Here is a 13,826-nt window from a genome sequence, read left to right on the forward strand (position 1 = left end):
TGTTCAGCATATTCTGGGAAAGATAGCTTGTCTTAATTCTGTATATTGTCTTATATCTTTGTCATCAGAATGGTTCATGTTATGAAAATAAATAAAGTTGCATTAAAAGCACAGCTAACAGTGTTCCATATTGTAACTGTGCGTTTGTATTTTCATAATAACCCAAATAGTTGTGGAACATTCTGAAAGAATCTTGAAAAAATCTTCTGGTTTTCAGTTTGCATGCAACACAAAATAAGAGAACCTTAGTGTAATCCCATGCAACCTATCCAAATTAATAATATAACATGTTACCTTGATTTGGGCAGATTCTGTAAGTCACCTTTAAAACAAGGTAGATTTCTAGTAGTGTCTGCTTAGGATTGCAGGTGTTCTATGGGTTTGTTTAAGGCTCTGTAAACAGTCTTTGTTTGCACTTCATTAAAACTGCAATTTGGCCAACATTTGTTTTTAAATGTAAAGCAACTGATAGTGATTCCATCTTATGTCAAACTTTGTTAAATTTTTACATTACAAATAATTTATGTCAGATTGTGATATTTATCCACTTAACCTCTTGAAATATGCATACTGTTGACTGTATTTGTTTTAATTTCAGAAACATTATTTTCGTTGATAATGACTTGGATTGGATATGTTAACGTGAATGTGACAGTATTTTCTGTCTTTCAGAGAGAGGCTCTCTATGGAGATTATTTAGAATGATAGCATATATTTCCTTCTCTAGCCTATTGAATGTAACAGAGAATTATAATTATTCATAGTTTAATTATAATAAAGGTTGACAAGCATTGTTCTCGTGCCTGGGAGTTCTGTTCATGAAACCAATTTTTCTTGTTTCTGAGCTAAATAAATGCATTTTTAAAAGACAGTTCCTACTTTAAGAAGCGTTTATTGAACAAGTGAGGAGGCAGGTTCATGCAGCAGTTAAATATGAAAGCACAAGGAAGCTCAAAGAATGCAATGACATGCATCTGATGCGCATGCTAGTCATTGATTTCAGAACTAAGTGGCCCACTGTAAGGGGCATGATGCTAAAAACAGTTCTAACAAGCTTTATAGATGGTAATTATGAAAAAGCTGTTTACATAGTTGTAGAGGAGACATTATCCAACTATTGTGTGGTAGTGCAGGATGAAATACAAGGATGGTGCCTGAAAGCCTTGCAAAGGGTATAGAATAGAGGCTGGTTGGTCATGAATGGTAGGTCAACAAAGCAGTGCATGTGAAAAGATAAATCTTAAAAGCGAAGAGAATTAACTTACTTTGGTAGCAAATTTGTCATATTTTAATTTTTACATGGTTTGTCAAAGGAACTCACATATTTACAGATCATAGCCAGCACTGTATTCTGTCAGGTTTTGTTCCGATTGTAGCTATTTATCTGCTGGCCTTGATGATACCCTTTAATGGTAACCATAGATGCTGATGAATTAGTATTTTGTGACAGACATAGCTTAGTGTGAATCTAGTTTTGCTATTAGGAGGCCTAAACTTAAATTGTCACTGGACATTTCTCTTTATGGTTCTATGTGTGAATATAACCTTTGTGTGTATTTGTTGAGTAGTAGAAATCTTACTGTTTTGATTCATCACTGCATTTTGAGTCTTAGTGCATATTGAAATAACTTTTTGATAATTCAAATATGGTAACGTGATAAAACCGGAAAATTTCAGAGAGAGATCTGGTAATTGTAATTAAATCTCTCAAACTATAAGAACTGATGGAGTTTTCACAGAACGGTAATTGCCATATTGTAGCTTTTGTTCTCTGGAAAGCTGACCTTTGAAATAAGAAGCATAATGCCCAGAAGAAATATTTCTAGTCAACTGTGATTACGTTCGTATAGTATAGTATAGTTTGTATAGTGTGCTTTGCAACCTGAGGGCCTAAGAGGAAAAAAAAAGTGAAAAGTGTAAGATGGTGCAGGTTTCTCTCTGGCTGTAACTTATTTATTTAAAAGGACAGCTTATTTTACGATTTCTGCTGTATTGCATGGCATATCTTTTGTATTAAGGAATGTAGCATACTTTCACAAAGTAGAAATGCAGTCTCATTCACTATGCATAATGTATGACCTAAGATGTTTTTAGTTTCATTTTCAGAGTGAAAGGTGAAGAAGTATACAAAGATGATATTTCTTGCTTGTGTATATTTGTGACAGAATAATGTAGCCACGTTTTGTCATATAACCTTAACCTTTTTAAGACAAATGACCATGCGTCCTGATCACTATTCAAAGCTTCTGTCATTTGACAGAAGAATTAGTCTTTTAAGAGCAACTACTACAGCTTTTCAGCTTTCGTAAGATTAAACCCCTTATTATTAGCTATCAGTTGTCACACTGATAGTTGATATTCCACGGTAATCCTTTGTATATTCCTGTCATATTCATTGGAATATACCAGCTCTTTATTGCTATTTGATAGTGTTTCTTCTTACTTGTGTTACTTATAGCAGGAAATAGAATTTTCTCTGGTTCAAACAATGGGTATGCCTTTAGGAATAACTTACTCTGAAAAGTTACTTTTTGAGTGCCCTTATCCCAGAAGAATTATACAGAGGAGACAGTCAAAAATGGAGGAGTATCTACAGTGACCTGATAGGTGCTATTGAAATGACCAATTCCATCTATTTTATCAGTTCTATCAGTTGTATATATGGGAATAGTATTGCTCATGTCAGTAGGACTGCAGTGCTATGAGAGAAGAACATACTTGTACCAAATGGTCACCTGTTCACAACCAAATTCTCTTAATATTTTGAGAGTTCTATTTTTCTAGCATTACTATTTACTGGTTTTTTTTTTTTTTTGATGTAACTAGTTACAGAGCAAAAATTGTCGGCTTCAACACTTTGCAGTTGAGATAATGTGCACATGACCTTGGGGTTAGGAAAACAAAAGTCCATCTGGAGTTGAACCTGGTGAGGGATGCGAAGGGCTTCAAGAAGGTTTTTTCATGCTTATATGCTTGTAAAAGCCTTGGAAACGTGTGGGCCTGCTGCTAAGTGAGGCAAGGGCCCTGGTGACAAAGGACACAGAAAAGGCCAAGCTACTCAATGCCTTCTTTGCCCCAGTCTTTACTAGTAAGAATCCGAAGCCCCTGAGATGAGAGTGGAAATCTGGAGCAAGGAAGACTTGCCCTTGATAGAAGAGGATCAACTTTGGAAACGTTTGAAGAGACTGGGCATATGCAAGACCATGGCACCCAGTGGAAAGCACATATGAGCCTGAGGGAGCTGGCTGACGTCGTTATGAGGCCACTCCCAATTATCTTTGACAGGTTGTAGTGACTGGGAGATGTTCCTGAAGGCTGGGAGAAAGCAAATGTTGCTCCTGTCTTCAGGAAGGAGGATCTGGGGAACGTGAGGCCAATCAGCCTCTCCCTGGTGCCTGGGAAAGTGATGGAGCAGCTAATCCTGAGTGCCGTTTCCAGACACGTTAAGGGAGTTTGGGAGCAGGCAGCTTGGATTTATGAGTGAAATTTGTGTGGCCAACCTCATAGCCTTTCACAGTGAGCTTGGAGGTTGAGGGGAGAGAAGTGGATGTTAGGTATCTTGTCTTTAGTAAGGCTTTTGACACTGTGTCCCATAACATCCTCAAAGGCAAGCTCAAGAAGTGCAGACTGGATGAGCAGACAGTGAGGTAGATTGAAAACTGGCTGAACAGCCAGGCTCAGAGGGTTGTGATCAGTGGCACGAGAGTCTAGTTGGAGGCCTGTAGCTAGCAGTGCTCCCCAGGGGCCAGTCCAATCCTGTTCAAGTTGTTCATCAGTGGCCTGGATGAAGGGACAGAGTGCACCCTCAGCAAGTTTGCTGATGATAAAAGGCCAGGAAAAGTGTCTAATACACCAGAGGGCTGTGCCACCATTCAGAAGAGCCTAGACAGGCTGGAGAGATGGGCGGAGAGGAACCTCATGGAGTTCAACAAAAGCAAGTGCAGGGTCCTGCACCTAGGCAGGAATAATCCCATGCCCCAGTACAGGCTGGGGGTTGACCTGCTGGAAAGCAGCTCTGCCAAGAAGGACCTGGGAGTGCTGGTGGAGAACAAGTTAAAATATGAGGCAGCAGTGTGCCCTTGTGGCCAAGAAGGCCAATGGTCTCCTGGGGTGCATTAGGCAGGGTGCTGCCAGCAGGTGGAGGGAGGTGATCCTGCCCCTCTCCTCAGCCCTGGGGAGGCCTCACCTGGAGTCCTGTGTCCAGTGCTGGGTCCCCCAGCACTGGAGAGAGTCCAGCGGAGGGCTACCAAGATGATGAGGGGACTGGAGCGTGTCTCCTATGAGGAAAGGCTTGCGAGAGCTGGGCCTGTTCAGCCTGGAGAAGAGAAGACTGAGGGGGATCTTATCAATGTGTATAAATATCTGAAGGGAGGGTGTGAGGAAGACAAAGCCAGACTCTTCTCTGTGGTGCGCAGTGGCAGAGCAGGAGGCACTGGGCACAAACTGAAACAGAGGAATTTCTGTCTGAGCATAAGAAAACACTTCATTGTGGGAGTGACAGAGCACTGGAACAGATTGCCTAAAAAGGTTACGTCCATCCTTGGAGATGTGACATGAAATGGTCCTGAGCAAGGTGCTGTAGGTGACCGTGCCTGGGCAGGGAGGTTGGACCAGATGATCTCCAGAGGTTTCTTCCAGCCTCAACTATTCTGTGATTCTGTGATCTGTTGTACTAAAATTGGCAATAAAAATCATCTCTGTTTTTTCATACTTTGTGAAAACTTGTTGCCTGTCATGCCTTTTGAACACTCACACCTGTTGAAATAATTTGTAAATCTCTTTTGGATATTTTTCAAGAAAAATATTTATCATTGTAATTAAAAAATAGTTTTAATAATTTAAATTGTCGCCAGTGGAATTTGCTCCTAATAAATATTCTACTGAGCTCAGCTGTGGCTTGTTCCCCAAAGATATGGATAGCAGTAATGCAAGTTTCTGCTGACTGGTGACCAGAGCTTTAGGGTATTTTCCCTCCTTTTCTGTTGTCTAAAAGCTGTATGCAGAAGAATTATATGCAATGAGAAACTTATTTGGTTTTTAACAAAATATCTGTTTTCTAAATTTCTGGAGAAAACACTGTAATAGAAGAAGTAAATTAGAATAAAACAGCTCTAGCCAGTATGGAAATATAAAGATAGGGGAAGGAGAGATGTTACAAGGTTTTGCTAGGTGTATTTTTGCTGGTAACTGTGGTAGTGTATTTAGAGACAAAAGCATGCAGACATTGAAGAACTGCAAAACCTAGAAATTGGGGGAAAATATGCTGCACAAATGTGCTGAAATTTGTTTGCAGCATATTAGGATTTGAAAACATTGCTGTATGCAAGTAGAGTTTTTTTTGTAGTCACAATGTTCTGATTCACATTGAGACTATCGTTATCATTTCTTGACAAAGTTTTAAGTTATTAGTTTAATACAGTATGCTTCAAATTTCCTGTAGAGGCACATGTAACTGTGTATGTACTAATATCTCGAATGTTATTCAACTTCAGTGACTGTTTTGACTTTTCTGTTCATGTCTTCTTAAAGTTTAATGTATGCTTGTGTATTTTTGATGATTTGCTTTGTGTGCGTACAGATATACAAAAGCATGCACACATTTAGATAAACATAGATTTAATGCTGTTTGGGAGAAATGAGGCATAATTCTATATGTCTTAAAATATATTCACTGCTATTTTGTAATATTAGAAATAGATCCTAGAGGATTCAAGCTGGACAGGCAAACAATGATATAGTTGAGGAAGGTCCCAACAGAGTAACTAAATTTATAGCACTGAAGGAGCTAAGAAGTTTTGTTGCCGTGGTTTAGAAGACTGAAGAGCACAGTATAATTTTTTAAAAAACCTTTAAGGACTCTTCGAGTAAGGAAAAGTATAGGGGAGCTAAGAAGGACTGTTCTAAGAAAAATCGCAGGGGAACCTTGGTGCTCTGAGAAACTTAGTCTATATTTGTTCATTGTTTTTCCTGCCAGAGATTGTGTTCATGGCTTCTCAGCTTCTTACTCTCTGTATTTGAATGTGTATTTCCTTTATGACTGTGAATTTTTGGTTTTGCTTTTTAGTTAATCTGAAGTATATTTTTGTGCTACTGCGGAAGAGAGGACCTTCAACTGTCCGCTTCCCTGTGGCAGTGTACCGGTCCCCACAGTCCTATTAGAGGAGTAGTGGTTTTGAGGTGTACTCTTTTGTCTATTTCAGGCATAATTTTCTAGATTAATAGTTCACTTTAAGACAAACGTGCAGATTTGGTCTGAAGTGGTGTAGAGACCGTTCTTCTATTGTAGCTGCCAGTGTGGTAGAAGACAGCTGGAAGAATTTAAGCGCTACAGCCTCTTACAATCCAAAAAGTGTATCTGTAATTTTATGTTGTGAGAGGCATACTTTGTATTTCAGAAGCTGGATTCTGAAGTTCTGATGTGAGTGGCTGGACCATGCAGTTTCATCCAGACTGAGGTGTAGAAAATCAGACTTCCTATGTGTCACAGCTCTACATAGAAACTTCAATAGACCTGAGGGGTGTTTTCCACAATGTATAGACTTGCTTTCAGCAATGCCCCCTAGTAAACAAAAGAAAATCATCTTAATATGTGGTTTTCTTGGTCAGGAAAATGAACTGTTCTCAATCTATATTTTTGATTGATACATTTACATTGATATAAAATTTATATGTTCTCTTTAATATACCAGATCTTCAAAATTTGCTAGCATCTGCTGTTTGTCTGTATGACAAGCAAGGGGGCGTTATTTCCCTCCAGAAGGTGAAAGGGAGAAGAAAAAAAGGGTAAAAATACAGATGCTGAAGTGAATAACTGTTCATACACCTAAAAGGCGCTCAAAATGAATTAAGACACTATCAAAGTCCTCTCCAGTTCCATGGACCTCTAAACTGAGCCACAGAGCTCAATGCCACCAATAAGGGTTTTATTGCCTGCAGGTTTTTCCCTAGCTTAGTGTTCTGCTGCCTTACTGAGTCAGCCTGCGGTAGAGTCCAAGAATCACAGTCAGCGCAAGGGAAGTGATGGGAGCAGGTAAGAGGTCAAAGAGGGAGCAAAATTTTCCCTTTCCTCTTCTGGTGGTGCAGTTGGAGTCTTTCTTTTGTGGAACTGTGGTCTTAAAGAAGGAGAACAAAGACACACCCTCAAGGAAAATAAACAGGCAAGTCAAACTCTTAAGTTTCCACAAACTGCTGATGCCAAATAGAAGCTTTTTTTTTTTTTTTTTTTTTTTAGAGTGTCCTAATTTATGTTTCCATCAGCTGTTTCATTAGTCTAGAGCTATCTGGGATTTAGAATGACAGGAAAGCCTGGTATTTGCTTTGATAGTTAAAGAATTCTTAGGCAATGGTAATAGCGCAGAGACAGAAATGAGATTTAGGTGAATTTATACAAGACTGCTGTTTGTGAAGAGACTATGTTCATATATTTCTTTCCTGCATTTCTTCTAGTAAGAGTAAGAAAGTTCCCTGACTCATTTAGACCTGTGAATCTGATCATATTCAGTCACAGATGCTAAATGGCAGTCAGCTGTTCTGAAAGTTTTCTATTACTGCGGTTGTCCTTATTTATTAGGGACCCTAATATCTTGTTCCCCACCTGTCTGTAGTTTGATTTAGTTACATAGCCATGAGCTTTTAATAGGGATACACCGTCTGGCTGACTTTCTTCAAAAGGATTCTGAAGTCATCTGTGTGATTATTTCCTACAAATAAGGAAGGGTAAGAAGCCCTGTGTGTTCACCTGATTTGTACATATTTTGTGGTCTGTGTACATATTTGAAAGAAACATAACTTTTTTTTATCTTATTGGTGATCTTCACTTGGAAAACAGTCTCCAGTTTGGCAATATTTAACCATTATTCTTAACCATTATATTTAACCATTACTTCACAATTACTCATTTTCGTGATTTCTGTGTTTCCAAAGAGGTGCTTGTGAAGTCTAAAGTGCAGCTGCACTTTAGCTTTAGTAGCATCTTAAACGACATGCTTTGAATACTGAACTGTGACCACTGCACTAATTTGTTTTTCCATTCACAATAAATCCTCAAAAAAATATTTAGTCTTGCTCTTTTCTAACTTGGAATTAAACTGACTGTGTGCTACTTCTCCTCTGTTATGTCCAGCACATCTAATGTCTATACATGGGAAAGAAGAAAAAAAATCTGTTTTATTTCTTGTATTGCAGGATATTAACTAGACGTTTTCACTATAGACATCACAATCTTGGTAAAGCATTATGGTTTAATCTTAGTAATTAAAGCTACTGTGTTTATAGTCTCCATTCCTTCGATTGCTTGTGTAAGTTCAAATATCAAAGTATTGGCTTGAACCAAAATAGGGACTGCAGGTGTGCATTTGAGTTGGATGAAATTTTGAAAAGAGAGAAGTTCAGTAGACCCAAATCTCCTTCATCCTTTTTTTTTTTTTTTTATGTCTCATTCTGTGCAAAAGATAAAGCTTTTTAGCAAGTAAATTAATTTCTCTGGTGTCAAACTGCTCAATCCTGAAATTTGTAATAACATATATGGCTCAGAGCAGTTGAGACTTTTAAATATTAAAGACTGCCAATATGGGTCATACTGAAAGTTCCTCTTTGTTTTGTATTAGGTGATATGTTGAAAGTGGAAAGAGAAAACGCACATGGAGAAGGCACAATATCACGCTAATGAGGGAGGAAAAGGAAGTGTTTTGAAGCTGTCAGTGTTTTTATGGCATTTTCTTCTTACCTTTACACTTGGATTAGAGCTTTAGTCAGGGCAAAGAGACTATAGGAGAAGGTGAATACCTTTACTCTAGCTTTGATGTTACCTGCTTCTTCTTTAGAAGGCTTTTAGTGTTGGTGTACTTTGATGATGGGGTATTTGTTATTTATCACTGAGACCTGGTGAATGGATTTCGAACTAAAATCTGATATTAACAGGACTACTCACAGTATTTTAAATCAGCTATTGTACATGGCCTTGCAGGATTGTGGTTTAGTTTTCCAAAACATTTTAGAAGTAAAAAAAAAAGGCTTCTGAAAAGCTTTCTGTTGGTGAAGAGTTTACAATAATCTCTGCTCTTGCTTTCCTTACTCTATAGGTTCCAAGTGGTATCTATTGTTGTATCATTTAAATGTCAGGAATCTAGTTTATTTTTGACTGTTTGCTTTTATAATAATGTCAGTAGAAATATTTAATGTTTGATATGCTGTAATCAAATGAGTTTTATTTTTGTCTGATTTGCTATGTGCAGCCAACAAAACTATTTGAGGTTTTAGAAGTAGAGTTATAATGTTATGGGATGCTGTTAATAAGGACCTAATCAGATGCAGTCTTTGACATGACAGCCAGGTAATCTAAGTGTAATGAGGTAGTCTTCTGTTTACGCCAGTGTGAAGTATATATTTCATATTTTTAGAGGTTTCAGCACTCCACTGAATTTTGTCTGTGAATTGGAAAAAGTATTTTACCAGTAGTCATGGGTGGGAAGGTTTTGATTAACATGTTGCTTAAGGTTCTTCAATTATAGAAGGTAGGTCTGAGAAACCAAGTTGAATGTGCTTTTTATTTTTATTTTTCAGAGGCCCAGAAGACACAATAAATGATTGTAAAATCCTTTTTATAGAGGAAATGTACAAGATTGAAAAGCCAGGAGCTTATCCGTTGACATTTGGGGATGGAGATTTCAAAAGTATGCTTTTTTATTATATGAATAGGGCTATAAATTAAATGTTTGAATGATGTTTCTTTAAAAAGTACGAGGATCTGCATGTAGAGGTAATAATTTAGTAACTGTTTTATGTGTTCAGGAAAGCAGTAACATAGAGTCATTATTAGATTTCAGCTTTGAAAGTATTTTTACTGTAAGAGGACTTTACTACAAGACATATTTAGAAATAGATAGCATTTTAGTGTTATCGGTCATGAGCAGGGAAATAGGGAACAAGTGGCTAAAAATCTAAATGATCATCATGGAATGAGTTTGTAGTCTCCGCTAAGCTCCTAGACAGGTTTCCAGATCATTGAAACTACTATTACAATTGACATGTTACTTAAACTTTTAATAAAACAATAAGCGTCAGGGACAGATTGAGTCGGTAATGCTGCACTTTAATCCTCTCATTATCTAAGAGTGAAAAAAGATAAGGAACTTCATGGCAAAGCTGCTAGTGCTATCAAAAAAGCAGATACTTAATGTAATGTTTAGACTGACCTTTTATGACCTTCTAAACACTAATTGCGGCTTTCCTTCTCGTCACCCCCCACAACCACATAAAGGAGTTGATGGCAGCTTATCTAAAAAGAAGAGTGACATTTTATCCTAGGTTTAACAATGTATTAAAATTAGAAGATACATGATAAGATGGTTTTTATGATGGGGACTATGAGAGGTTGATCTGCAGCACTACTCGTAAATATTACTGAATGAAAAATTGAAGCAGGTTTATCATAATTTGGACTTCCGATATAAATTACGGCCAGGGTATTTCAGAATCTTTTTGTGTCTGTCAGTGCAGAAGACCTAGTCTGCTTACAGTTTATTTGCACTTATCTAAGAAATCACTGTTTTTTAAAGGAGCAAAAGCCATTTTCAATAATATTCTTAAAAGTAAAAATGTAAATTTCTGTAAATAAATTTTAAACAATTTTTCTTCATTATTTATGATTTACTTTCCTCAGATTACTAAAAGAATATCTTAATTAGGTTTCATAAGCTTAAATTAGATATAAATGGGCATGAGTTGTAATTACTTGTTTAGCTGTTACTTTTAAGAATAAGGTAATTATTTTTAAATTATTTAATCTAAATTCTGCAGCCCAGGAAAAGAATGGAGGTTAAAAGTGTGGAAAACCAGGAACCTACATACTCAAAAATACGTTGCAAGGGTTTTATGCAAGATAGAAATAAGAGCTGGTCATCAACCTATGTTACTTTAACAAATCAGAATCAATATTTGTGCTATAAACGTGAGATAACTTTTGCTGCAAAAGAAGAGAATATCAAATAATATAGGCAACTAAACTCAACAGTGCTGGTAGAAGTGAACAGATTTGTCTCTGGCAAAGGGTGCAGATATAATCGGTGCATTTGAGTTAAACAGTTTAAGGCAGAAATTGGAAAAATTTGAGTCACATTATTCTGTATGCAAACAGAGTATAAACTGTCAGGTTCATAAAGTCTAAAACTTCTAATGTTGTCTAACTGAAGAGACCTCTGTAGATCTTTTTGCTTTTCTGATTTTTTAAAAGTGTTTATTACTAATCTTTGAGCTTAGAAATCTGGTTTTGTAACAGAAAATGAGTAAATCACATAGGCCTAGACAACCTGGGGCGTTAAGATATATGCAGAAAAATATGCATTATCTTTTTGCCTGCCGGTCACCTGATGAGGTAGACTAGTTAGTTTCTTTAGAGAGAGCTCAGTCACTAGCTTTAAGATTTTTCAGAAGGGAGACCAGCTTCAGTCTGATTTGACTTGAATTGATGCTGACACCCTGGACAGGCTAGTGAGTTTTGCTCAGCTGTGCTGGATATACCACAGAAATAGCCATCTACAAGTTTGTTTCAAGATGTTTCCTTTCTCTTCATACTCATAGCATGCAGAAAAATCTAGGTTAAACTTCATTAGACACAGTATACTGAGAGATTTTTGCTTTCTTTTAAGCGTGACTGACCTTTGCCACTGAGGCTTCATTCAACATTCAGTGCTGGTGGCCTTGTACTTTTGCTCTTAAAGTTTTCAGGTCAGCACATCTCACCAGACCTTCTAACAGTAGCTGGTAATTTTGCCTCTTAAGTAGTTCTTCTTGTATGTTTTTCAGCTTCTGTGTTTTTTCTCTTTAAAAAAAAAAAAAAAGTCACACTTCAGTGTTCTAGCATGTCTTCCACTTGTGAAGACTGAGTATTACTCAGGCTTATGCAGAAAAATTTTAGATACAGCACAACACTTGTCTTTGTAGACCCCCTTTCTTATCAGACTTTCAGGATGGATATACTCTCAAACAGTTTTACTCTGAAATCTTACCCACGTGGATCAAATTTTCTGGAGTCTTTTCAATTGGGAGAACACGTTTTTTCCCTAGCAGGAAGAGGATGAGATATCCCTCTAATCTTTAAGGCTTTCCTTTCTTTCTCTATAGAATTAGGAAAGATGTAAAAGTATCCAGAACCTCCTCTTTTTTTCTATTCAGGAACCAACTCATGAAAGAAAACTTTACCGTGGCTTGTGTTATCTGATCAAAAATCTTCAGAGAAAAGGTCTGTCCATCTAAGTGAGTAAGATTATTGAACATTGTAGTAGGTCCAGAAAGCCAAGAGATCAAGCTGTAAACTTCATAGTAAGTTAGGTGATTACCCTTTCTTTTTTCACATATTTCACATAGTCACAAACGTTAAGAAAAACTATGCTACTAATTTCTTCACTATTACCATAAGTGTCTTGATCCTTCAGCTTCCTACTTCCAGCTCCAAACTCTTGAATAGGTTTTCTGGTCCTCCTTGTCTTCTGATTCAAAGCCAGTTTCTTTCAGGCAGAAGACTATTTCCAGAGCGGTTTCGATTAATTATCATATTGTCTAGTTTAGACTCAGATCACTTCCAGGACCTTTAATCTTAATAATTAAGACATATTCTTCACACAGAACACGTAGACCAAAATGGTTTTCTTTTGATGTCAGAGTTCTTTGAGCTGTGAACAAGTTATCTTCTTCTGCCTTCTCTCACTTCTTTGGAACTTCCAATTGCTTCAGACATTTTCTTTGTAAGTGTTCTCTGCTATATGTGAGTGCATGTTTCTTCGTTCTGCTCTTCCATGCCTCCTCGTTTAGGCAATGGAATGTTCTTCCTCATCTATAAAAGCATTTTGTTCATTAGTTGAGGAGCCATTGCCGATGGTTTTTCTTTGAGGGTAGAGGGGTTCACTGGTCCAAATGTGAAGAAGCAGAAAGTCAGCATCTATATCTAAACTAAAATTGTGCTGGGAAACAACGGGTAGTCTGGGGTGGCCTCTGGTCTTAGACTATTAATTCTTTTATCCACTTTAAATTTAATATGGAAGGGGAGAGGGTTATTCCGAATCATAATTTGATCCATTTCCTAATTAGCATTTCTTCATAACTATATTTAAGAAGACTCCAAATAATGTGCAAGGCTCAATTTGTAAGGACAGCGTGCAGGTGGGATGTTGCGGGGGGCAAATCAGAGAAGCTGCTGATGGGTCATTTTCATTTCTGTGGAAAAAAAAGAAGAAATCCCATTAGTCTAGGTAGCCAAATCTCGCATTGTATGGAAAAAACAAGCTCAAGAAAAAATTTCAAGACAGCAGTGTTCATCAGAAGAAATACTTGTTTCATGTTGATACAGTAGTGCACTTCTTTTCTAAAATATGACATTTGACTTTTTTCTTTGTTTCTGACAGGAAAGAGTGGCCCTGAATGCAAGCACTGTAGGGCTGATCCAGATAAGGAATGCCGTTTTTGCTCTTGTTATTTGTGTGGTGGAAAACAGGATGCTCACATGCAACTCCTGTGTGATGAATGTAATATGGCTTATCATATATACTGCCTGAACCCTCCCTTAAGCAAGATACCAGAAGATGAGGACTGGTAAATATGCAAGGATGATTTACTTATCTATATTACTATTCTACACAAGGTACCTCCTTTGTTACTTGCAACTAGAGAGAGACAGTACTGAAGAATTTTTGTAATTCCAGTGTGTTTCACCCTTCCACTTAATGTGAACATTTACATTTTCTGTTAAGATAACTTCTGAGAAACATTCCTAGATCGTTCATAGTAAGAATCATTATATTGATCATTGTAAAGTTTCAGAAATAGTAGGTTCA

At 37.2% G+C, this 13,826-nt stretch overlaps 1 protein-coding gene across 5 annotated transcripts in view; it reads left to right on the forward strand.

The window, feature by feature from the left end:
- The window catches only part of UHRF2 (ubiquitin like with PHD and ring finger domains 2), a 95,839-nt gene that overhangs the window by 53,653 nt on the left and 28,360 nt on the right, over positions 1–13,826 (forward strand). For all 5 annotated transcript variants that reach the window (XR_011138065.1, XM_068928806.1, XM_068928809.1 and 2 more), the window contains exons 5-6: positions 9,562–9,671; positions 13,398–13,584. Coding sequence is in view for 4 of the 5 variants with exons in the window: in XM_068928806.1 (XP_068784907.1) it covers positions 9,562–9,671; positions 13,398–13,584 (297 nt within the window). In the remaining variant the exon portion in view is untranslated. The remainder of the gene's footprint in view (positions 1–9,561; positions 9,672–13,397; positions 13,585–13,826) is intronic.

Source organism: Struthio camelus, chromosome Z (assembly GCF_040807025.1).
Source record: "Struthio camelus isolate bStrCam1 chromosome Z, bStrCam1.hap1, whole genome shotgun sequence".
NCBI lineage: Eukaryota > Metazoa > Chordata > Aves > Struthioniformes > Struthionidae > Struthio > Struthio camelus.